Source organism: Ammospiza caudacuta, chromosome 3 (assembly GCF_027887145.1).
Source record: "Ammospiza caudacuta isolate bAmmCau1 chromosome 3, bAmmCau1.pri, whole genome shotgun sequence".
In the NCBI taxonomy this organism is placed as follows: domain Eukaryota; kingdom Metazoa; phylum Chordata; class Aves; order Passeriformes; family Passerellidae; genus Ammospiza; species Ammospiza caudacuta.
The window spans coordinates 73,775,375-73,801,983 of NC_080595.1; the positions used below are offsets into that span (position 1 = coordinate 73,775,375).

At 38.8% G+C, this 26,609-nt stretch overlaps 1 protein-coding gene across 1 annotated transcript in view; it reads left to right on the plus strand.

Annotated features, from left to right (window-relative positions):
- Positions 1-26,609, plus strand: part of CD2AP (CD2 associated protein) — a 77,288-nt gene that overhangs the window by 37,130 nt on the left and 13,549 nt on the right. The window contains exons 3-12 of the mRNA XM_058801105.1: positions 420-573; positions 4,091-4,191; positions 8,217-8,337; positions 11,101-11,285; positions 14,614-14,722; positions 17,410-17,501; positions 19,037-19,141; positions 21,474-21,510; positions 21,873-21,935; positions 25,234-25,393. Coding sequence (XP_058657088.1) covers positions 420-573; positions 4,091-4,191; positions 8,217-8,337; positions 11,101-11,285; positions 14,614-14,722; positions 17,410-17,501; positions 19,037-19,141; positions 21,474-21,510; positions 21,873-21,935; positions 25,234-25,393 — 1,127 coding nt within the window. The remainder of the gene's footprint in view (positions 1-419; positions 574-4,090; positions 4,192-8,216; positions 8,338-11,100; positions 11,286-14,613; positions 14,723-17,409; positions 17,502-19,036; positions 19,142-21,473; positions 21,511-21,872; positions 21,936-25,233; positions 25,394-26,609) is intronic.

The following is a 26,609-nucleotide window of genomic DNA, read 5'->3' on the forward strand; positions in this document are numbered from 1 at the left end:
ATGATCACCTAATACAGCTTTATGTATGAAAATATTGAATGGTCTGTCATTCAAGTAATATTTATATTCTTAAAAATGTTTTCAAGTATGAGCTGTTTCATAAAAGTTGTAATATGAGACTTCTGGATTCAAAGCTCCTTTTCTGAGATACAGAGTAGATGGTTGAAATACTGCCCCTTTTTCTGAATTTTCTCAGCACATTACCTGTTTACTAACACAGTTGTATGGAAAAGTCAAATTTATTACAGCCTTGGGTATGTTTAATTGTAGGATGAAGGCCATGATTTTTGAGTATAATGTGTCGTTATACCCCAAAGGGTAAGTATCTGAAATGTGTCAGTCTAAGGTGCACCTGTTTAAAACCACTGACCTCTTGGGTGATTTAAGTGGCCAATGAGTCTTTCAATCTCTTGTTTCAGGAAGTTAAGAAGGATGTAGAGCCCAAGGATGATGCTGTGCCACTCAGGAGGGAGAAATCTGGCAATGTCGCCAGCCTTGTGCAACGAATGAGCAGCTATGGGCTTCCAGCAGGAGGATTTCAGCCTCATCCCCCGTCCAAAGGCTTCAAGAAGAGTACGTGGTCTTTCCAATTCCTTCAATTGTGCATGCTGCTGGCGTGCATTTTAAAAATAAACATGAATTATTTAATGCATGGCTTAGTTTTAAGGTTACGTGGAAAACTATTAACATAGAAAGAAAAACTGATTCAAAGACAAATTATGCTCCTGTATGTATGGGCAGAAAGCTCAAATGTAGCTTTTAACACCAGTAATAGGGATGAATTTTCCTGTGAACAGGATTTAGACTCCTTCCAGATGACAGAGGGCTTTGTAACTTCATGTGAGCTCTGTTTGTATTATCAGATACGTGAATGGAGAGCTGCAGGCCTGTTCATGATAATAAAAAATTTTCCTGTGGTCATTTTAAAAGAAAAGTTGAAATTGAAAACATCAAGTTTTGCAACAAATTCAAGGCTTTGACAAGAAAGGGCTGTATAGTTCAGATTCTTCCTGATAGGCTTGCTTCTGGTGTGAAATAAGGTGTAGTTTGTGGTATAAAAAAAAAATAGTAGTTTTCCTTTTGTTCTAACAAATAGGATGGCAGGAGTGTAGCACTGGTGCTTCTGTATCCATGATTCCTTTGTTATAATGCCAGTTTTTATATCAAGGTGACTAAAGGCTACAGAAGAAAGCTTACCATTCCCTGCATCCAGCAAATGGGCTTGTGATTTGTATTTGGTTATACCAATCTCTTGTAAGATATTCCTTTAAATTACTGTGGCTTCCTCTGTCTGAAAAGGTTTTGAAGGCATTTATTATTTAAGCTTGCTTTTTAAAAAAGTTCAGAACTTACTGGTCCTGGCATGTGTATGCTTTGAGGTTTTGCTTATATTCCACTAGTTGTTGTTTAAAACCCTGACACAGGACCACCACCACCTTTACAAATTTTTTGAGACTTTGTTCTAGGAAACTAAGAATTTAAAATCACTTTTTAGTGACTGTGATCTGTGTTTGCATGTTGGCAAAAGCGTGTAGGTGCCTGTTGGGTGTTTACACAGCAGACTTTGGAAAAATCCAACCTGAAAGATTAATGCTGGTCCTAGATAAATACAGCCAGGCTCTGAAAGGGAAACAATGTGATCTTATGGGTGCTTCCACCTGGAGATGCTGTAGGATTCTGTGAACATGATCTCACACCAGTTCAGCTGTCAGCTATTGTTCTGGTCACCCTAACCCTGGAATGTTTCCATATTTTCCATGTCACATCCTCATGCTGGTGCCGGTGGGCAGGGTTGAAGGTACAGCTTGGTCTCTTTGCAGGGCTCTGGCTGCTCTCATCCTTCTGGAGAAAATGGTGTTCAAGCACTTCCCTTTAGGCACACAGCTGTGCACCTGCTGCAGTGACAGTCTCTGCATTTCCATTTCACTTGCTGTTCCCTTTTTCCTGGAAGACTGTTTGAACAGCTCCTGCAGATCCTGTTTGCTATGTGCCTGGGCAATCACTTGCTTTCTAGAGCTAAGTTGTCTTTGTGTTTCTGGTTTTTCACTTGCTGAAATGAGGTTTACAATGTTAAAAACAGAGTTAAGTTTCTTTCATGCAGCTCTCCCTGAATTCAGGTATTTTTGTGTCAAGAGGGTGATAAGCTGCAGGCAGAATTCCTATCAGTTAGATGTCTGCATGTGTTTAGCAGAAAGAAAATACAGAAGTTGTGCTAAGTAACAGCAACAAAGAGCTAAATTTGGTTTACCCTATACAAAACAAGCAAAACCTGAAGCCAGACAAGTTGTTTTGGGAAGGGACAGAATTGCCTGCTGGCTGCCAGCCCAGCAGTCCTGCAGCAGCATGTTAAGCTGGAGTTCTGTTCTCTGAGAGGACAGGTTCCCTTCCTAGGTTATGCTAGGGATTTTCAAAAGTGGGAGGCAGTACTTCCTAAATTGTGTCATTTGAAACAGACCTCAGAGGAGAGGGAGGTTTCTGGATGTGAAATGCATCCATGGGCTCCCTCCCACTCCCATTTAGATATAATTACACTAAGTAAAGGAACACTGAGATCAGATTTATGCCAAATGGCAGTGACTTTTAAATTTGCCTTTTTTTGGTATCGGTTAATCTCCTACCAAACAGAAGCCTTGAGAGCACTGCAGGAGGCAGTAAAGACTATTGAACCATTTATTGCAATTACTCTGAACTGAGCAATCCCTCTGGGCTCGTGCATGAGTTCCAGTGGAGGTAAAAGCAGGGTATATTATGTAGCCAATTATGTGTTACTAGAAATAACCCATAAAGCTTCATATTTCTGGTTTATTTGTTTCTTGCATAGATCATATACCAGCATGTAGAAAATTCTTGATTTGGTGAGCCCTCTCTCAAAAATTTTAGATGCTTGATGCCTGGCCTGTTTTGTACGGAGAATGCTGGGTGTGGTTTTCTAAATGCCTTGCTCTGGACTTTGAACAGTGCTGTAAAAAGACAAGGATCAATCTTGGAGGCAGTGTCTGTGTTTTGAAATGTTTTTACACAGCTAATCTTAATTGCTGAAGCTTGAGTGTGGAAGGAGTACAAAGTATTAGAGAGAGAGCGTGGAAATCACACAGCTACTGTAAGCTTAGGCTTTACCACTTCAAACTTTTGACTGATATTTTCATTTAAACTGTGGCAGATGGTTTTTGAGGAGGATAGGGAGCATGCATGGGTCATAGCTCAAGATGATAATTGTCTTCAAAAGTATGCTGGCTGCTCTGTTGTGGAAAAGGTCTGAAGGCATGGCCTCTTGTTTGAAGGAGAAGTGCATAAACTGTCTGGGTTCAGCAGGAGCAGCGCTCCAGGATATGTGCAGAGTAATTAGGCAGTGTGGGTTCACACCGCTGTGGCTGCAGGGCTTGAGTTCTCAGAAGCCACTTCAATGCTCTCCCCTCTTAGGATGTCATTTTGCCTTTTTAATGTCTGCAGTGCTTTAATGGTATGGGGCAAACAACTAAAAACTGCACTTGATTTTAATCTTGTCTTTGTCGAAGACTGCTAATGGACAGTTTCAGTTATTGGGTGCCATACTGGCACTGAGCAAAGGTAGGTTTTTCTTTAATTCACAGATAAAAATGAGTTCATATTTTGAAATATGAGCCCAGCAAATGTTGGCATGACTGCACAGCTGTGGTTAGCAAGGTCCTTGTTAGAGGCCGGAAGGTCTGTGAACTCTCCAGTGTGGTGCATAACAAAAGTTGTTCCTGCTTTCAGGATTACTTAAGGACTGGAAGCTCAAACTTGTACCTTTTCTTCCAAGTAGATACTAACTGGCAGTGATTGCCATTCCTGCAAATTTTGGTTGGGAAATAGCTTGAGAAATCACTGTAGTGGGGATTTACCTGACTTGCTTGTGTCAACATGCTTTTTATAGCAGGTTGGTAATTGGTATAGTGTTCGTTTATCAGAACCATGGCTCCCTAGCCTAAGGTGACCCAAGCAAACCACAAAATAAGGATCAAAAGCCACATAGCTTTTTGGAATGGTTTCTGGGTCTTCAGGAGCAGGGTGTAGGAGGGATGGTTCTCCTTTATGAGTGTTCTTACTTCTGGTGTTTCCCTTGGATCAGGGTCCAAGAAGCGGCAGTGCAAAGTGCTCTTCGACTACATCCCACAGAATGAGGATGAGCTGGAGCTTAAGCTGGGGGATGTGATTGACATCATTGATGAGGTAAGGTGTTCTACAGAGCTGGCCATTCATGTGCTGAGAGTCAAACCACTTTTTTGGCTGATTATTTGTATTACAAGCTTGTCGGGAAGATAGCATGGGAAGTAGTGATTTTGCAGCTAAAATTAATAATTCTGGAGTTTTTTCTCTCAGGATCTAATACTAAAACCATATATACTAGATGTTTAGAAGAGATATTTTATCATCACAGTAATAAATTGTGATCTATTACACAGATTCATTGTTTGAAAGGGTTTTGCAGTTCTTTGGCCCTGTGTGTGTGATCCTTGGCTTTAGGATGCTTTGTGGTAAAACTGTTGGACCAGTTTCTTTAGGCAGACATACTCCAAATTGGTACAGGTGAAAAATGTTATTTGACTTGATTTGCCAGTTTCAAGTTCTCTCGTAGACCCATTGAATTGGAGTGGTGGTTTCTTATCTTTTCTTATCTTTTCTTATCCATGTGCTTCCTTGGTGGCTCTTCTATTCAATAGCAGTGGTGGGAAGCTTGTATGTGTCAGAGGAGTGAAATCTTTCAGGGAAGCTGTGAACAAGATCAGAGTGATTGTGGAAGGAACATTTTTAGAACTCAGAGGAAAACTTCTGCACAGCAGGCTCTGACCTTCCCTGGTGCCATCTCTTCCTCCCTGAAGCTCTGAGGAGGCAGAGTGAAGTTTTCTTTCTAGCCATGTGCTATTGGTGATGCTTTTTAAGTAGCTTTATGAGACTGTTTTTCATGTGCATGACCCTCTTTGGAAGAGAGTGCTAACCTGACAGTTGCCAGGAAGGCCTCTTCCATTTTCCTAGCAAGGAAAAAGCTATGTCCTTAGATGCATTTGTACTAATACTTCCAGAATTTAACATTTGAGAGTAAACAGAGCAAGGACTTGCTAAACCTGCTCACTGAACTCGCAGTTTCATAAATGCCTTTGTGTGTGGGTGTTTTTTGAGGAGTGTTCCTGGGTCACCTCAGCACTTTAATTTGTGGATGGTGCCTGCACTGGCAGTTGTGACTGGATGGTCCAGTGTAAGCATTCATGAGAGAGCACATGCAGTGAACTATTGTGGAAACAACTCTTTTGCTTGCATGTGTTGGCATCTGGAATTATTTTCAGAGGGGAGTGTGCTGCCATGTACCAGAGATGGCCAAGTAGCCAAACAGAATAAAAAAATCAGAGCATTTCCTCATCTGGTTTCTTAAGGAAGTGTGGATTATATTTTATTATTTAGATTTTTTTTTCTGTTAGTTTCCATGCTTATTCCTTTTTAATAATTTGAAAATACATTTTTGTAGTACCTAGTCTTTGCTACTTCTTCAACAAATTTTTAGGGAAATGCTATCTGATAGAAAAATAGTATGGTCACAGAACTGTTTGCACACTGTTTTCATGGTGACGTAGAAAAGACCTGACAGGTGTAGACTATGTCTGTCTGCTTCATGAAACTGTACTGATGGGACCAGAAATGTAAAGAATGGTAGAAAATACTGTCCATGGGTTGTGCAATATGCTGGGATAACTTGTCTTAGGTAATTTGTCCTCAGTACTGTGAGATAGTTTGCTTCTTTGTGTTTATATGGAAAAGGTGCTGTTTCTGTGCATGCAGACTTGTAACTTTTACTTCAAGGAAAAATTGTTTGGTCACCTTTTCCTATGGGGAAAATAAGGTAAAATCAGCTCTGTGAGGGGGATTGGCTCTATCAGTTACTTGAGAATAATTCAGTATTTAGCCCTTGAGTGCTTTTTGTAAATTGAGTTGATATAAATGACACCACTGATCATGAAATCAAAGGTGAAGGCAAATGGGTTCAGTAATTAAATGGTTGATATTGAAAAGAGCAGAAGTAACTTTTTGGGAAGAAAATTGTGCAATGTGCTGGCTGAATCCACAGGGCTTTTTGTTTCTAGAAAGTCACGTGGGTTTTACACATGAAGAACATGCACAGAGTGCATATGGTGACTGTCATTGCTCTAAAACCTTGGTTTCTCCTTTATATCTTCCCCTCTCTCCTGTCAGGAGCAGCACTAAATAGCAGATTTATTTTTGTACTATTATAGTTTTAGTATTTGCATGCTGTTTTTTCAAGTGAAATAAAATGTCATATAACATCATTAGGGAAGTTTTTAGAAAAAAAAAAAAACATAACAGATTGGTAAAGCTGCTTATTTCAGCCTTCTTCCCCATTTTTTCTTTGGAAGACTGTGTTTTTTGTGCAAATAAGTTGATGGGATACACACTGAAAAAAAAGTTCTGGTGTGTGTACCAGAGCTGTACCGCTCTCTTGTGGAAATTGGATCATATGATAATATTTTGGAATGGAGGAGAGGGGTTATGAAATTGTCATCTGTGTTGCTGCTGCTAACAGATGTGCAGACGTTCTCCACCAAAGCATGGACAGCTTCTTTAGCCTGTGTCATAATGTTGATGAAAGAAACCTTTTCTGGCAATGCAATTTGTGTCTAGTCAGGGGTTTATATAAAGGCAGTATGGTGAGGAGGCTGAGTGAGTGTGCCCAGGAAATTCTGGGTTTGTTCCTGAGTGCCTCTGAGTTGGCATCACTTTGCTTTGCTGTAAAGTGCTTTGCTGACCACATCTCTTAGCAGAGGAATAAATGGATGCTCAGGTCACTTTCTGTACTGTAACCATTAAAAGTTCCTGTCTCGTGGCTCCTGAGTGAGTGGTGTGGGTGAGTCAAGGCATTTTTATTTTAATTTTCTGTGTTCCATCAAACCTGGTGGAGGTGCCAGAGCCTGGGCAGCACTTGCCAGAAATCTGTGCTTAAAATTTGTTTCAGAGGCCCAGTCTCTGAGTTTGAACCATCCACAACAAAGCTGTATTTTCACATCAGGATGCCTTTAAAAACAACAGTGCTCTTTTCATTGCCTATGTCTGCAGCTGCCAGGTTCTCCTTGGGCTCTGCTTGCCTGGAGGTGGACTGGCATTTAAAAACTGTGCCTGTGTGTCAGGCATAGTGACCTAAAAAGACAGGCTATAAAAAGATAAGGCAAACAGCTGCTGCTTGGTTTGCTTTTTCCTTTTCTTCTTGCTTTCCTTTCTTAAGAACAGCTTTCCAGCCTCAAAACAGGACAACCAAAATAAAAGATTTTGAAAATTTATCTTAATTGTAGTTTTTAACTAGTGCTCATTAGGTAAATAAACTGAATTTATTTAAGATATTTTGAAAACTGTTCATAAATTCAAAGGGCACAATTCTTAGTCCTTTGGCATCATTTTACCCCATCACCTCTTGTTGCCCTGCTTTTGCTTGTTCTGCTTTTGACCATGTGGGGTATTCCTGATAAGCTTTCCAATATGTTGCTGGCCTTAGGACTGTGGTGTACCACCACAAAATCCTTGTGCACTTGGCGAGGTTGGTCAGCTCTGATGGGGCAGGTCCCTGCCCCTGTGGTACATCTAGGGCCAGGCTGTGCTGTTCAGTCTCCTGCTAGGTGGTGGATCAATTAATTTTCCATTTCTCTGATGTCCTTAAGGGCTTTTCTCTGTTCTACTCCACATTATCTGTAGAAGTTTAATCTTTCCAACTCATCTTTTGATCAAAATTGTGTGAAGCTGCCCCATGGATGAGGCCAGTCAGAGCGGGACTTGTAGAAACTGGACAAGACAGAGGAAAAGACAGATGGACAACAAAAACACATAAAAATTTCCATGGACACACAGACTCAAAGTTTCATCTGTATTTCATGAACAAATTAATACTTATTTGTTGCATTAAATGTGCAATGCCTCTTATTCTGTTTTGAGAACGTTGATGAACATTTTGCTGCTTTTTTGGGATTAATTGAAATGGGCCTAATCTGCTGTTAGGATCATTGCTGTAATGATACAAGTAACAATTAATTGTTTTCTTCCTCTTCTTTTTGTCTAATACTTCTGCATGTTTGGTAGATTTCTTTCTAAAGAAATAATGATAATTTGAACTTTCCCCTAAGTTGGTTGTAGAGTTTGTATGGAATTGAAAGGAATTTCTTTTTTACTCCATTGGTAATGTGCAAAATATTTTTATACAGGTAGAAGAAGGATGGTGGAGTGGAATACTGAATGGCAAGGCAGGGATGTTTCCTTCAAACTTTGTGAAAGAATTGGAATCAACGGATGATGGAGAAACACAGGATGCTCTGGATGACACAGGTAGTGTTCTGTTTGTGCAAACTCTTAGCAAAGTAATTTTTGATTTCTGGTATAATTTGGGGTATTATGGTTAAAGTACAACAAAGCTGTAAAGAATTCAATCTTCCTAATAATGATGTTCCCATTTCTTTCCAGAAAGTGTTAATGCTGAATATGAGGATACATGTCTGCTCCCATTTTCACTCATAATAAAATTGCAGTCAAAGTCTTAATCTTGCAAATGTGTGGTATACACTTTATCATTAGAAATTTTATAATATTCAAAGTTGATATTTTTTAGACTTGGATATAAAATTATTCTTTTGTTTAACAGCTTTTTTTAGTCTTATTCTCACAGACATGAGCTCTCTAAAACAGAAAATTCAAGTGTTTAACCAAGTTATTTGGGAATCAAAACAGTGTGGAGAGCCTCAACTTAAAATAAGTCCAAGGAAGGAGATCCCTCTTGAGTTTGTGAGGTCCCCAGGATGAAGTGAGAGATGAGGAATCTGACTCCATGTTCTCAGAAGGCTGATTTATTATTTTATGGTATTGTATTATATTATATTAAAGAATCTTATACTAAAACTGTACTAAAGAAAGAGAAAGGATACAGACAGAAGGCTTAAGAAGAATGATAATGAAAAACTCGTGACTGACTCCTCAGAGTCCAGCACAGCTGGCTGTGATTGGTCATTAAGTAAAAGAAAGTCACAGGAAACCAATGAAACATGCACCTGTTGGTAAACAATGTCCAAACCACATTCCAAACACAGGAGCAGCAATCAGATAATTACTGTTTTCGTTCTTTTCTGAGGCTTCTCAGCTTCCCAGGAGAAGAAATCCCGGTGAAGGGATTTTTCAGAAAATATGACCGTGACAGATCCCAGTTCTTAGGCCTTAGATTGTATTTTAATCTAACAATAAGATGTTTTTAAGGCAGCATTTACATTTGGCTGTCCTTTTCTAGCCATGACTGTGTAGCTGGGGCAGAAGCAGATGCTCTGTGGCTGAGCAATGGCCTGGTGGTGTCAGGCGGGTCTGTGTTTTACAGGCAATTACTCTGTTCCCTTGAAAATGCACTTTAGAAACATTTCAATCTGTGAAGATCAATTTGAAGGGGACTTGTCATATGGTATTGCTGAAACAGGAATGTTTTTTGGGAACATCATAGCAGGAGTTAATTGATTTTTAAAAGACAGTGGTCTAACATTCGAGAAAAACGGGTTGTTTTTTTTTTTACCTTGTGGCAATGTGCACCCTCATTTACATGGTGTCCAGTACTGATTGCTTCAAACAAGATCTTGCTCAGACATAGGGAAGAGCCTGGCTTGGAATGTTTTTTGGAAGTTGTGGAAATCACGGTAGCATAAAATTAGACCTTGACTTGAGCAGTCCTAAATAGCTCACTGGCTGTTTCCTTGGAGGTCAAGTTCCCTGAGTTTAGTGGGGTCTGGTGCAGTGAATTTACAAATGGGTATATATTGATCTTAATTCCTGTTTTCTGAGATCAGTGACACTGCACAGTAATTAGAAGTAATTGTATTTCCTGTCAGTTCCTAACAAGTTGGTGTGTTCAGCCCTCATCCCCCAGGGGTTGTATTTAATGCTCAGTACTTTCACAGTCAGGGTCTGGAGTACCTTTTGGTTCCCTCCTCACTCTTGGGAAACAGTGAAACTTCCTTTCACTCACTTGTGGTCATTCAAAGGTGCAGCCTGGACTTTGCCCACCAAAGGGATGTTTAACTGTCCTATGAGATATGAGGGGGATATAACTAAATAAAGAGCAGCTGGGTGGACAAAAGGTGAGCAACTGAAGTCAAGAGAACTTAGCTTCACGATACCATCAAAATATCTTAAATTAATGATAGGAGGAAGAGGCTTTAATCTTTATTGCAGTTCACAGGCCTGCATGGGCTGAAAAGAACTTCACCCAAAGGCTAAAAGACGTGGAGGCCATTTTGACTCTGGTTGATAAAAACTGTCTGCTTTCACATGACTGTCTCCTGGAATTCTGCATGCAAAAGTTGCTTGACTATGTATACTAATTTATAGATTTGAACAGATCTAACCATAGTTTAAAAACTTCTTTAAAGAAGTTGTAAAGCTCTTAGCAACAAAATTAAGTTATTCTCTGAAATACATTTCTGGGGGGTGGATAAATGCTGTCCCTTAAAACTGAAAGATTAAAAGAATTGTAAATAGTTGAATTATCCAGCAGTGATTGATTTCCAACAACTGTATCTGGTTTGAGTGCTTGGAGCATTTTGAGCAGTAGGAAAATGTCTCTGGTTCCTTGAGAGGCATCACTACCACTGAAATACACTCTGTTTTCCTGTGACAGTTGAAACATGTTTGGATTCATTAGGAACCTTTATTGATTATTGCTTTCTGTGGTTGTAGCTGTTCAAATGAGAAGCTTTTAAATGTTGGACTAAAATGCCATTTTCAGAGAGTGCATAAGCAGCGTTTCATACAACTAATGGAAAACACTGATGTTAACAGGCTGTGGATCCTGAGTGATAATTGAAATAGCAAGAATATTAGTGAGCTGTTGACTTAGTTGCCAGAGTAATCAGGACAAAACTGGTGGGATTTAAGTTGGTCTTACATTAAATATAAAATGAGAACAAATATGAGGTGTTACAGCTACAGTGGTGTTCCTTGAAAAGCTCTTTATCAGGAGGAGTGCACAAAGCTGTGCTGCTTCCACTTTTTTCCCAGAAGAGCAAATAAATAATTTCAGCTTTTAAAATAGCTTTCCCTTTCTTATTTTATTTTCAGAGCCTGTTTTCAATAGTCCTACCTCACCTGTGACCTCTCCAGGAAATGGGAGTGAACCTGCTTTGGGACCAGCACAGCCAAAGAAAATCCGAGGTGTTGGGTTTGGAGATATCTTTAAGGAAGGCTCAGTGAAACTTAAAACAAGATTATCCAGTAATGAATCAGAGGATAAAAAGCAAGATAAGGTTTGTAGTGGTACATATTATTCTTTTGAGATTTCCTGTAAAAATAATTTAGGAGATGTGGAATCTGACCATTACCCTCTCATCGGGCTCTTGCCTATAAAACAAAACAAATCTCCTTGAATACGTTTCACAGTAAGTTGTATTTAACATTGATTCCAAAAGGTCTATTCAAATGTCTTGATATTTAAATCATTAGAGACTAAAAACCAAGCTGATACATAAATTCTCTTTTCAGAGCCATGACAGTGGCATCTCAAACCATCTGCAGTGTGAGGTCCCTCTGGTTCACCTTGTAACAGACTTTATGTATAGTCTGGGAGAAGATTAGGTCTACCAATATAAGTTAAACTTGTTTTTTAAAACAAGGAATATTTTGGCATTTCATTGTGTTTTGGCTTATTTGGGGTTTTTTCTCAAGTTTTGGTGGATGTTGAGACTGCTGTTCTAGGTGTCAGCTGCCATTACCTTCAGTGAGTGCTGCCAAGCTTCATAAATTACTGGTTGTGTAAGCCTGTAAGCCTTATACAGAAATGCAGTTCTAGGATTTTGCATTTTCTTTTCCCCATTTTTTTTTAATGGTTGAGTGGGAAAAGGAGCCCTTTTATTCTTTGTTTGAATTTTATTTTGATCTGAACTCAAGAGCGTCCTTACGCCTTGGAAACACAGGAACAATGCACAGTCCTTTCACTTGAGCTTACTATTCCAAGAGCTTATATATGGATTTTCAGCTTTTGGTAATTAAAGGTAGCTGAGATAGTCCAGTTTTGACTCAGGTGATAGAGACAGCTTTTAAAGCCTTTGTCTATTTCAATTTGTTTGTGGGTTATGGTCATTAATGCTGTTCTGGTGAGTGATTTGTTTTCCTCTGCCATGGTAATAATTGTATTGATGTAGGGCAAAAAGTGAGACGAGTCCCTTGGAGGAGGGGAGGATCAGAGACTTCCTTGAATGTGTTTTTCTTCAGTAGCAATGCTCAGAGCAATGGCGTGGTATGTGTAGTGTTTGTTTCAGAGCATCAGATGATTTGGAAAAATTGCAAGTGTGTTGCCTTCTGTTGAAAGCTTGGGGAATGTTGCTTCCTAAAGAAGGTGTTGTTTAGAAAAGGTCTGTGGCAGACCTTACTGCAGCCTTTCAATACATAGATGGATATATAGATGGAGAGAGACTTTTTACTGAGGTCTGTAATGAGAGGACAAGGGGCAATGGTTTGAACTAAAAGAGAGGAGATGAGGAAGATGCTCTTCATGGTGAGGGAGGTGGGGTACTGGAACAGATTGTCCACCCAAGTTATGGTTACCACATCTTTGGGATTGTTCAAGGCCGGACTGGATGGGGCTTTGAGCAGCCTGGTTCTATATGAGGTGTCCATGCTCATGGCGGGGAGTTGGTCTTGGATGGTCACTGAAGGTCCCTTCCAGCTCAAACTTCTCCATGATTCTGTGAAGTCACATGGATTCTCCTCATTCCTCCCCTTTGTCCCTTGATGTGGCAGGCTGTGATCACTACTGTGATGTTCATGTGAATGCTGTTAGAGTAGGTTTTCAGGACCTAGCTTCCAGTTTGCTTTCTTGTCATGAGATTGATCATTCAAAAGGGTGCCTCCCTACTGTCTGCCTTGTCACTTGGGAACATAAAGAGCCTTTCCAAACTTGTGCAATTAATATGAAGTCTGCTCAGACCTTTTGGATTGTTCTATTTGACTGTATATATGCAGTGACATATGCTGTACAGTTTTGGTTGGCCTGTCTGGAAAGGTCTGATCATTTCTCATCAAGAGAGGAAATGAAGTGAAAAAACAGTTTTGCATAGCTTAATGTCAGAGAAATAAACAATTTAGTTTAGCACTTAATATTCCACTTATACTTATTGCCAAAGTCATTCCAAAGGTGGGCAGACTTACAGAACAGCATGGAGAGCCCAAGGGAGATAATTCTCATGAAGCTCCTGTAAAAATAGATGGCTTCCTTGGATTTGTGCTTAACTTGCTTTGGTGTTAGCTGATGAAATGCTTGGAGAGCACTGTCAGTCTTTTAGGACAGTAAGAAAAAAAAAAGAAGGCTGTGTAGAGGAGAGGTCTCTTTTCCCTTGGAAAATTCAAGCTGTTCAGCACAGTAAGGCTGAGCACTGATGGATATGAAGGGCCCAAGAGTGTATATGCTGCTGCAGGAAATCCTTCCAGCTCTCCCAACATCCCACATGGGCTCAGGCTATTTATACCCTGTCTGCCTAAACTTTCTCTCTTATTCCTAATTGCATCTTACATTGGAAGGGGGAAATGCAGAGAACTATTTCCATGTTGGAGGTGTTTAATCTCAGAGGAGGGTTATTTTAGTGCTTCCTTCATATACCTTTCTGGAGAGAGTTAAATTGCATAGGAACTACAGGAACATCCCAAATGACCTTGGCTTCTTCTATGGTATGTCAGAGGCACCAAACATCAGCCTACAGGCATTGTCTGGCTCTAAGGAGAGTAAATCCAGGTTCTCTGACAGTAGAAGATCTGCAAAGTAGAACTGTAGATGAAAATGAGCAGAGTAACTAAAGGCAGTGGGATTTTTCATATCAGTAATGCTGTTAGGGCTGCTCAGGTGAGTACTGATTGTAAGATCATATTCTGTGTTTGTAGCTCTGGGTGTGAAGAGGTGTATGCAGCTGAAGCTGTCGGAATCTGCCTGGCAGCTCAGTAAGTTTCTGAGGGGAAAAATTAAATATTCTGTAATATATTTTAGTTAGATGTTAAGCTCTGAAACTTGTGGCAATGCCTCTTTGTTTTTTTCATTTAGGGGAAATCTGTAGTGACACTTGAACTGTTCTGTACAAATTGCTGAGAGTGAAGGGAAGCTGGGACGGGGTTTTCATGTTCTTTCATTTGTCTGAGTAGTTAAAAACTGCTTGTCTGAAGTGCTGTATGGCTGCTGAGTATCCTTGCCTTATTCCAGTGCAGGGTAAGCAAGGGCAGAGAGTTACTGAGAGCAGAGCTGTTAAATAACTGCTTCTGTTATGTGCTGGAGGAGGCAATATTCAGGCTAATGGGAGAGTAACACCTGGAACTGCTGAAATACAATGGCTAAAGTGTAGTAGGCCATATCCTGAGATCAGCTTCCAGTTTGAAAGCTGTGCTCTGTTTTTGACCAGTGGACAAACTCTATTTACAGTGTCTGCAGTGAAGTAAATACAGTAAGCTATGTACTTAGTGGGAAAACTCATTAAATCTCTTGGAGATGGTAATTTTCATCATCTCAGCTAATGAAAAATTCAGTATCTTCTGTAGCCTAATAACAAACAAAACTCGAAAGAATTTTTGTTAATTTTTTTTTCCTTAATACAGCCATTACCTAACCATTCTCCTGGAACAAAGTTAATTCATTTTCCCAGTACAACAAAAACTGAAAACACACCTGAAGTAATAAAACCAGAAGCTGAAAGCAAACCAAAAGGTAAGGCTGATGGATATTAAATCTGATATGTGGTAGTCTTTCTTATGAACTATTTGGTTAGTAATTTGTTTTTTTGGTGTTAAAATCTAAAATGTCTGCGTGTACTGAAGTTTTGTGTAATGTTCTGTACCCTTGAGGAGTTATGCAAGTGCAAAAAAGTCTAAACTAATTTTTGCTTACATTTCTTTAGAAAAAAAATCAAAAACATTTGTAGGGTTATCTCCCAGAACAAAATAAGGCTGGGATAGGAACTTCTATTGCAGCAGTCATTTTGCATTAATTTTCTGTTGATGTGTTGTTTACTTTCTGCCTGCTTTGATTCTGATGGGATGCTGGAGACCTATTTCCATGGAACAGTCTCCCAGCACAATTTCTGTCACCAGGTTACACAAGTTCCTTTTTAGGCTCGGGATTTTCTGTGGAGGTGGCAGCATGCATCTGAAAGTTGGTGCTTGGGTTGTGTTGAGGTCTCCTCCCTTTGTAATCCCGTTTCATTGTGATTCTGTTTATGCTGTTTTTTTTTATTTTTCTTTTTTATCTTTTAAGAATTTATGACTTCATTTAGCTGCCAAATTGCACAGTTTTATCAAGAGAGATATTTTTAAGTCAACCCAAAACATCTTGTGGGAGTGCCAATCCCTATAAAAAATTAACTTTGATTATGTGATGTGTAGACTGCTCATTTCCCTGGTTCCAGAGCAGACATTTTGTCAACTTCTGTATTGTAATTTTAAGTATATTTTTGTTTTATGTGGAAGTACCTTATTTTGGTGTGTTGTTTTCTATGGAATGCATAATTTGCAGAAATAAGAAAACTACAATATCTTGCTTTTAAACCATTCCAGTGCTATTGCTCTAAGAACCAGCAAGACAATGTGCAGCCCTGAGCATTGTGAAATTTGACTTGTCTAAAAATATGCATAAAAATTAACTCTGCCTAGAAAAAAATCCCAACATTCAATGCTGGACACTCAAAGCATTCAGTATTTAGCTCCTTTAATAGATTCAGGTGCATCTCATGCTAAAAGCGTGGAAGTTGATCTAATCCTGTAGCCCTGCTGAGTCTCTTTCCCAGAGAAGCAAATATATCAAAGAGGAACTTAAATGTGACAGTAATGGAAGCTGTAGGAGAACATCAGTAGGTAATACCTATAGACACCAGATAAGAACCTCTTAAACCTTAGGCTTGTTTTTCTTCCTGTTTTATTTAAATATAGACCATAGTGTAGTTGACGTGTCTCATCCTCAGTTTTGAGAGACTAGGTTTTAAAATAAACTGTGTTCATCTCTTAGCATATAAACACAGATCTCTGAAATGTTTAGGCTAGGTTGGCTTATTTTGCAGTGAGGCTCTTCTGGTTTTGGAAGTTTGTTTTGGCCTCCGGTGCAAGGATATAAAAATATTTTCTTTAAAAAGTAAAATAATCACAATTTGATCCCTCTTTCCCCCAGTTATGTTAGGATACAAAATCTATATATATTATCTCTTTAAGCTTGGCATACTTTGGCATTTTAACATAGTGGTTATTACTCCTTTTTCTTTGTGAATACAATTTGTGCATTTTTAAATCTAAAGATGTGTATCTTGATTAAACAAAACACAACAACAGCAAAAAGGTTTGACTGCAACTGATTTATTCTCTTGGCACCCAGCAAAAGCTATCATTAAGAATTGCAGATGATTCTGTGATTCTGTGACTTGATGGTGTGCTGCTCTAACTGGAGGGTGAAGCAGCTGCTCATTGTGCTGTCAGTGCCAAACACCTGATAGGTTATGGCAGCAGCTAAAGAGTCCTTTTTGTTTGCTTCCTCTTTCTTAGTGTGTCAGATACAGAAATGCAACCTTTTTAGCTGCTAAATTGTTTAAAATGTGCTGGGGTTAAAAAGTCTATGTTTATGTATTTTGGCCTTTCTCATGGTTGTTTTTGTGCCAGTGTGGGAAAGGAAAACAAATCCTCTTGCCTTTTCAATTGTTACCACAGTTTAAAATGGATTAGTTTTGAACTGTTCCAAATAGAAAGAAAAGAATTATTCTTTCTGCTTTTGCAGAAGAGCCTGTGGCCGACAGTTGATGGCTCAGATGAGCTCTGGTTTCAGGTGCTTAGCCAAGGAATGCCTTTGCTTTAGTTACTTAATTTCACTGCACAATTTCTGAAGTCTGCTGCCTGAAATTTCTGTAGCTGTACATGTTAATAAGGGATATCACTTAATGAAGGATGTTGAAGATAGCTGCCTGTATTTAATTAGGACCACAAATTTGAAATTTAGATCGATTTTGAGAAAATACATAAAAACTCTAATAAGCTTGAAATCATTTTTGTGTAAAGTAGCTCAGAATTGAATATATAAATGCTATTCAGGGGGTAGACGTGCTGTTACAATTTTAACTGTTACACTTTTAATGCCTCTTTTCTCCCTCTGAAATCAGAGTACTTGAATTAAGTTGTGAAAAAAAAGGCTTTGGGGCTTATGCTTCTACCTTCTCAAAGAACTATTTCCTTTGCTCAATAAGTATATAATCTTATTTTTCCTTTCATTGAATATTCATAAATCATTCTCAGGTGGCTGGTCTAGAAGGAAAGTGTGATTATAGTGAGAATTTCTCAGCTCTCAGACAGCATAAGTGAGCTGTTATAAGGAATGTTACTGCCCATGGTATCCAGATTAATTGTGCTCCTCTGTTGCAGCCAAGGAATATTGCAGGACAATATTTTCCTATGATGGCTCAAATGATGAACTTAGCTTTAAAGAAGGCGAGATCATTCAAATAATCAGTAAGGTAAGAAAGCTGGGTCTGCTCTGGCCGTGTGTATGGCTTTGGTGAATTTTGTACAGGGTGGTTGTGTATGAACTGAGAAGCAGGAGTGTCTGTTGGAGCAGATATTCCTGTAGACTGATTTCTCTCATGTGAGAGTCAACTCTTTGCTTCTGCCCTTGATGGAGATACAGGTGACTTCAAAGATTGTTCCAGAGTGGGAGTTATCTTGGGGTCCTCAAAGGCCATTGGGATCAGTGTACACTCAGTACCAAATGCCTTTTCAGTGAGGAAATGGGAAAAGCTTTCAAACAGCCCCTTTACCTTCAGAAACAGTTCTTGTTCCCTGAGTATTCAGAATAACCAGACAGAAATTAGTGATGCTTTCTGTCTGTAAGAGAAACGTGATTATTTAGTTGAATGTACTCATTTGTGTTGAATTCTGAAAGCACCTTTTTGATAGATCATTTTGATGCAGAGATGATTCTAAACAGAAAATAAAGCTATCCATAATTAATTTCCCTGTACTACTATGCAGACTTTTGTTAGTCAGTATGCTTGCCTATATTAAGAAATAATGACTTTTCTAAAAAAGTGGAAAGTTTAATCTTCAACTTTCGCTCAATTGCAGAAGAAGACTTAACACATTTTTCTTTATTAAAACTTCAATTCTGTGGCATTAAGTGATTGCTATTATGAGCATCATTGATCATAAGTACAGTGGAAATGAGTAGTTATGGAAGCCCTTTTGTAAACACAGCAACCCCGTCTTCAGTCAATCTTTTGCCTCTCTGTCTTTTTAAACCAATTTATCCCAAGCACACACTGGTTCAAAGTGGAGCTAAGAAGAGTTGTCCAGACTGAGTGGCATCCCTACCCATGGCAGGGGGTTTGAACTGTGTGATCCCTTCAACCCAAACCATTGTAGGTTTCTGTGATTTTTTTTTGATCTGAGGCACAGGGGAAAGCTGTTATTTATGCTGGTAAAGTGCAACATCATACTTTGTGTTATGGACAGAGGCCTTCATCCAGTGACATCATGTAATGGAGTTCTCTGCCACTGAAATAATTATCCAATACTGTATTTTCTCATAGTGTGGTTATTTTTTCTCTCAGGGGATATATTCTTCTGCTTCTTCACCCTTTTCAGACCAGTGGAGCTAATCCATCATATGAGAATCACTTTTATTTAGTAGAATTGTGCGTCATGCCAGTAACATTTGGAGTATTTACTGAATAACTTGCTGGTTAAGGAAGCTGAGAAGATCAAATGTTGTGTGTTAGGTCTTAACTGGGTTTATGTACTTTCCTTCCCTTTGCAGATCTTATCCTTACACTGTTATCTTATATGATGTAATATAATTTCATCCTGCATTTTAGAAAACAAACAAAACCTGACCAAACCTGATCCAATCTGTAGCTGTTTCCCCTCGTTAAGTTGGCCAATTTCACACAAACAATTACTTTGTTGTGAGTAAAAGGGAAGAAGCTGTTGTGTAACTGTATCTCTTCTGGGGAAGAGGTAAATACTGGTTGAAATGACCTGCTGTTTGTTTTAGGACACTGGAGAGCCAGGCTGGTGGAGAGGAGAGCTCAATGGCAAAGAAGGAGTCTTCCCAGATAACTTTGCTGTTCAAATACAAGAGTCTGATAAAGACTTCCCTGTAAGTTCTTACACCTATTTTTTAGTATCACAAAAAACTATTAATGAAAATGTAGAGAATAAAAAAAGTCACAGCACATTATGCTGCTTAAAATATTACAATTGTGGCAGTTTTAACTTTATCTTGACCTAGTTGTATAAAAGAAGAAAGATGAAAAGATTAATCTTTGTGTTTAACTTGTCCATAAATACTAAAGTGAGGCATGTTTTTTGAGATTAACTGTAATTAATGAGGATGATCAGGTCATTTAGAAAAGGATGTAGTTATGAAAGCATGGTGTTACATGTTACTGATTACTAAATTAAACCCTTACTGTTTAGGAAGGAGATAAGCTGTTGGTTTTTTCCGTCTCAAGTCCTTAAGTGACTGTAATTACAAAATGCTGAGTGACCCTTCTGGGTCTGATTGGGATTTTTCCATGTCAAAACTTGCAGTAGGCTGCGGTATACGAAGGATATTTTTTGGGTAGGATTTAGAAATGTTTTTCACCATCTTGTGTACTAACTTATAGAAATTCATGTTTTCATGTGGTTCTCAATGATCTTATAATTTTGGTCCTCATTTTACAATGGGTTTTTTTTGTTGAGATTAGTGTGGTGTTTTGGTTCTGTCACATTTGTGTAGCAAAGATGGTTGTTTTAATTCCCAAATGTACATCAGCCCCAGGTGGAATGGATTCAGCTCCAGATCAGGAGTTATTAATTTATCATTTATCCTGAGTTGCCTTGCATACTCAGAAACCTACCTACCTCCAGTCAGAATTTTCTTTACAGATGGATTCTCAGTTGTGCAAGGGTGGCATAAATGCCATAAAATACAAGAAAAGAGGGTAGGTAGGGTTGCTATTTCACAATATAGAGTTGTTTCCTACAGAGAGGGAGGGGGGAACCATTCTTTTACCCTAAACAGCATTTCTCTGCTTTGATCCTTTATTCTGCTTTGTGTGCAGTGTCTCAGCACAGGGATTCACCTTGCACTGAGCAGCTTTCAGGTTCAAGGCATTGGATGGCTGGTGATCATAATCAGCTATTTGATACTGACTTCATGAAAAAACAGAGCAGAACTGTATAATGGCAAGTTGATGCTGGACTCTGTTTAATTGTTTTTCGTACAGGCAGCAATGCTGCACAGCTGGATAATGTAGTTACTTTTTTGGGAAGAAAGAAAATAGAATTTTGTTACTTAGGTACACTTGCTTTTGTGTCCTCTGAAACCAGAGAAAGAAATTGAATATGGGTTCTCCTGCTTGCTTAGTTACATTTCACACATTAGAATAAAATCTTGTTGCATTAAAAAGAGCTTATTCAATAGCTGTAGGGGCACAGAAGTGAAATCCATCCATAGCAAGTGTTTGAAAAATTCCCACTGCAGGGTGTTTTCGGAGCGGTGTGCTACAGAGAGCCTGTATGGTTTCAGCAGTACCTGTGTGAAGAACAAGTGGTTTTGTAGGCTTTTGTATCATTTTATCAGGGAATCTTGTCCTTAGTACAACCAGAAAGGCCCCTCTTCTAAAGCAATTTAATGAATCACTTTCCAAGTATGAGTGGTTGGGATCTCTCCTGGGAGGTGCCAGTCTCCTTTCAGCAGGACAGAGATTCAGCTTCCAAGTGTATCAAAAAGTGATGGGTAACTGTTTCAAAATAGTAATTTCAGTGCACAAACTGTTGCATTGTGATATTTTGTACATTTTTAATGGCTGGCATAGTTTGTCCATCTCTCCCACTTAAATATAATGATAAGGGAGCTCAAAACAATGTTTTTGATGTAACTGCAGTCTTTGAGAGAAATGCTGCCAGCATCTATTAGTTTTTTCTTACAGTTACGCCAGTTTAAAAGTCAGTTAATGGGAGCCATTCCTCTGATACTCAATTCAGAAACCTGTTTTTAGTGAAAGTGAATGTTTTTGGTTTAAAAAGTTACCTGATTACTCTTTTAAACTGGTATTGTACTAAGATTGAGGTTTACATATTGAAATCAAAATGAGTGTGATCAGAGCAATTCTTTGGACTACAAAAGATGAAATTACTGGATTTAGGGTTTTTTCTCCTCTGTTTATGCACATTGCTGAAGCACTGATTTAATTTCAACAGACCTGAATTTTGTTCCTGAATTTTTATAACTGGTTGTCTGGGAGATACCAGAGGAATTGTTCCAGGTCTTTGTGTTTCCTGTCTGAATTGATTGCCTCCTTTGTGAAATACTTTGAAATCAGCTGGTAAACAAGCTCCACGTTACAGTATGCAAAACAAAACACAAATGAGGATGTCTTGGATACAGAGAATATCTGCTTGCTTGCTTGTTTGACTTTGGTTTTTTCCCCTTCATTTTGCAGAAGCCAAAGAAACCTCCACCTCCAGTTAAAAGTCCCGGTATGTAGTACATGTCTGGTGTTCTGAGAAAATACTAAATTGCAGAAGCAGTGTATGACTTCAAAAGAAAATTTAGAAGGAGTTTTTTATTTCTTAGTAATGCAGCCATAGTCACACCTCAAGCTTACTTTTAATACTTTATATATTTTGCTGTTGCTGTATATTTTTAAAATTTTGATGGAGCCTACTTTGGAGTCATTTTAACAATGGCTCACCATTTTTGGGCTCAAGTGAGTGTTTATAAACAGTATTACAGTCCTTGCAAAAGAGAAGACACAACTTGGCATTAGTCTTATTTTTAGTTAGTGACCAAGATAATTAAAGCTCTTTGAAAAATGTCTGTGGTTTGCATTTGCATTCAGCTTCAAGACCTGAATTGCTAGCTGGAGAGAAGAAATTCCTTTCTTTGAGGGCGGAAGAAAAAGGTAAGGGCAGTTTTCTTCATATTGACTTGGCTGCTCTGGCAATGGGTCTCTGTTCAGGAACCATCATACAAGCTCCCTTGATACCATCTGCTGAAATTGTCATGTCTGTGATGTTACAAAAATGTCTTGGGAGTGGTTAGAGGAATTGTTAAACTCTATTAAAATGTTTATTTCTTGTTATTACATGACATTCTGAAGATTGGTTATTGTGTTGCACAGTAACATAGTTACTATTAAATTTCTGAAGGTGTAGTTCTGTGACCGTGGCTGCAGTTTTGAGCAGCAGGAGTAAGTTATTAGAAAGGCAAAGGTCAGCTGCTGCAAAAATCAGTCTGGTCAAAAGTATTTTGAAAGAGCTACACAGAACAGATACAAGACTCCTTAGATAGATGCTACAGTCTCAGAAATGGAGATTTCTTATCTTGTTAATTCTTGCTATATTCCATATTTTCAAGTTCCACTGAATTTGGAGACATTTACTGCTTTATTCTTAAAATTTAAAGGATGCCTTTTTCCAGAGGCAAAGCTACTGTTGTCACCCAAACAGATTCTAAAAGGCTTCTTTCCATGTTTGAAAAAACTTGCCAAGTGAAAATGTTTGATTGTGTTTAAAAGTGAGAAGCTTAAACAAATGTGTTGGTTGGGCCTTGCAGAAGAAATCCTGCAGCTTAACCAAATTACAAAACCACTCTGTCCTGTGAATGGAGAACTGTGGCTGACCAGCATTTCTACCAGTGTGGCTCCTGATGGGTTTCTTGGCTTCCTTGGGGGCAGTTTTTATAACCCCCATTTTAACAAGGCACCCTCTCAGGTATTGAATATGAAAAACACTTGTTAAGTCACTTCTGTTTGTTCTGTATATGACCAAAGAGTAATTTTTATCTGTTGGAGCAATGTCTTCAGATGTGAATTAAGATCAGCTGTATGATTCCAGAAATGCTGATCTCTTGGCTCCTTTTAAATACTTCTAAACTGAAACCAGTTTAATTTTAAACTAATTTTGTTTGGACTAAAGTGTTAATCTTTGCATAGTTGAGCTCAACTGTTCATGGAGGAATATAGGCAAAAATATTGAGTGACACCGTCCAAAAAACATAGGAATGTGAAATCTTTTAAAAAATTACAAGGTAAAGAACTCTTCTTTACTGAGCTACAGGAAATGAAGGAGGAAAAATTTGTTAAGGATTCAGTTGCAGATCAGGTCATAAGAATTAGTTTTCTAGATAGCACTAGTGTTTTACTGGAAGATACACCCATTTATCAGTGCAATTGGACTTGTGGAAAAATAGCACTGTTAATACTAGTAATTGAATCCATTAAGTATGAAATTGTTCTGTAACTAGTTCTCAGGAAAAAAATATTAATTGAGCAGCTTTAATCAGAAGCTATCAAACCATGTCATTTTTTATGCCTGCTGGGAGACTAATCTGTCTTTATTGCAATCAAATATTGATCAAAAATTAGAGTTTCTGTGTTTCTGTATTTATAGTGAAGGGCACTTAGTGGTGTCTGTCATGTAGAAATTTTTTTCTAGTGTAAATGTCTTCAGATTTCTATTTTCTATTTCCTAACCTATTCATTTTTAGCCAACATTCTTTTTCATTGAGAAGCAAAATCCAAAAAAGACATGCCATTTTGTCCAGCAGAAATGCCCAGTTTCTGTGTTCATGGTGAACCTTGGCCTTTGGTATTAACTTACTCCACTTAGCTATAGACATTTTTTATATTCAGATTCTGAGTTGGAGTATTAGAAAGGAGAACTGACAGATGAGAGTTCAGGAGTAGGGTTTGATGACAGCATTTTTTTCTGCCCTGTTTATGAACTCTCTTAAAAGCAATTTGTGCTCAGCACAGCTTCAATAAAGCCGATTGATCTGCAGTTAGTGCTGGCTGGTGTTGGGCGTTAAAACTGGCAGTGTTGTGTGTTGGGTGGGGAGGCAGGAGTGGCTGCTGCTGCTGGTGTGCTGCTTTTCACAGGGCAGGCAGCCCCACCGTGTGGCAAATCCTTCCACTGCTTCAGCATCCTGCGCTCTTAGCTGCATGCTGAGACACTGCAGGGAGATGGCAGCCAGTTTGTTTTGGCTCATTTCTCCTCCTGGTGTTCAAGTGTCCCAGAGCAGGAAGACAGTTCTGCCCCAGAGCAATGCTTTTGGCAGAAGTGTCTCTAGGATCTGTTTGCTTCCCAATACTCCTGTGAAAGTACGTCGGCTTCTTCCTGTTTTGGGGTTGGAGGGTGCTCAGTGGCTGCAGGACTTATCCAAAGGGAATCAGTCCTAGACCTGGCAGTTCAGGCACTTTGCTGGCATGGAGCTGAAGCAAATACCCAGCCCCTGCTCCCAGGTCCATAGCATATATAAACAATTTACACCAGATCAATACTTGGTTAAAAGCAAATTGCAGAAGGGGAGAATCAAAGCTGAAGGTCACTCTCTCCATCCCAGTTTACTGATTTACTGCCCTATAAGGGCAGTAACTGTAAAGAACTGTAACCCTTTGCTGTAACCTAACAATTATTTTTTAGAATATTCAGTACTTAGTGTATATTGAACTGTGGCATGGTTTTACAGGGAAAAGTAAAAAGTTTGGTCTGGCTAATCCAGCAGGGTAGAGTTAGGACACACGGGTTCAAACCTATTCAACTCTTGCTTGTAAGGCAGCTTGAATTTTTCAGTGTCCTGTATGTTGTATGCCAGCTCCTTTGGACAGGATTCAGTTAGATCATGTAGTCATTAAACAAATAAATAAGGGGGTTTTTTTGTTGTTGTTATTTTTTTTTGTTTGTTTGTTTTTTTTTGTATTATTCATACCTAATTTCCATCTCTGTGTAGCAAGGCAGACTTGAGATAAAATAAATTCAACTATTCAGATAAAAATTCATTTCTCTCCTCCCCTTCATCCATAGATAAATTACACTGTTTGTGTGTGTAAGAAGTCTAGTTACAACAAAATAAAACCCCCTACCTCTTTCATAGAAAATCAAATGAATTTGTAGAAAAGACAAAGCAGTACATAGATTTTTGGTTCTTACCTGTCATTTGCAGTGCAATAATGTGAATCCATAATTTATTACTGCTGTTTCATGTCAGTAGGAAGATTTATCTTACTCTTAGATAAATCTTTTTGAGCTCAGGTAAGTAATTTGTGTGTTTTGATAAGGTGTCATTTAAGACACTTGCGTATGTATTTTTCATTTTGATCTTCAGAGGAGGCGTTTCTGACAGCAAGTGCTTTCTAACTGATTAGCAGTGTAAGAATTCTAGACAATGTGGAGTTTTTAAAATGTGACTTCCTCTGTCAGATGAAAAAGGAGCTTTGGATCAGAAGCCTTTGAAGCCACAAGCTCCTCAAGTACCACCCAAGAAGCCGATTCCTCCAAGCAAGACCAACAGCCTACTGAGAGCAGGGCTCCTGCACCCAAAACGTCCAGACAAACCTGGTTTGCCATCACCTGCATCCAAGTCAGTATCACTGAAACTGCAGGCACCAAGTATAGTCAGTTTGATTTGTTGTTTGCTCTTCCCTCATGGATGAGTTGGGAAGAAATGTGTGCTTTAAGGGTGAAAAGGATGCAAGGATAAGTTTTGCCTTATACCTACCATTGTCTTAGTTCTCCAAGTCTTTATGAAGGTGAACTTAGGCTTTTCAAATCCTTTGAGACATTGAATCCATCTCAGAGTCAGCATTAGAGCATAACTGACCATGGTGCAGATGAAATTGCTCATCTGATTGCTGCTGTAGCTACAGTAACAGGGTGGAATAAAACAATGTGGGCATGGCCCTTGAGAATTATTACTGTGTTGAAAAAAACCCTGAAAATTTGAGCTGCCTCAATGTTCAAGGCTTGAACACTTTGCATGGGCTAAGATAGATGGAAAGGAAGAACTGAGCACAGGTACCTGTGCTAAAGGTATTCACTGTGGTACTCATGTCTACTCCTGGGGAAGGGAGCACTTACTACAGAACCACATTCAGATTCTCTACTCTTGAGCCTTCTCCCTTGAGTTACTGGATAAGTAGATACAAATACTTCTTCTAGATCCGCTTAATTTTTTTTTCTTCGTGAGTTTGAAACTTCCACTATAACTAATTTTGCATCCATACAGTCTCCCACACATAGAATTTTCCTTTCTTTCTCCACTGCAGCAGTTTCTAGGCCCTTACCCAGAAGTGTAAACCAGCAGCTGACTGGTAACTGTCCCTTTGGGATGTTGGCTTGAAAGAACCATGAGAAAATGAGGTTGTGCTACACTTGGCCTTGTGCAAATAAAGCTGCTACATCAAAGAGCTTGCGCCTTAAATAACTTTTCAGTATAGAATTATGTTATATTCACTTGGTATTTTGGAGGCTTTCCCAAGTAAAGATTATTTTTTTCAAACCACAAGTCATATTGTTTTCCAGCTTAGAAAATAATTGTTGTTCTAAAGGGATGCCCATATGCAGTTAAATAGAGGTCTGTAGTAAGCTGTGGGCCTTGATAATTGAAACCTTTAAATCTTAGAGATATTTAAATGTCTTAAAGTGTTTAGCATTGTTTTAGGAAGATCAGGCTGCTATCTCTTTTTCTACTGCAATAAAACTTTTACAGGCTTTGAGAGGTGAATTAATGAAAGGGGCACAGTTTATATATAGACATGTACAGGCCAACCAGGTAATCAGGCCTGGTCAGCATGGGT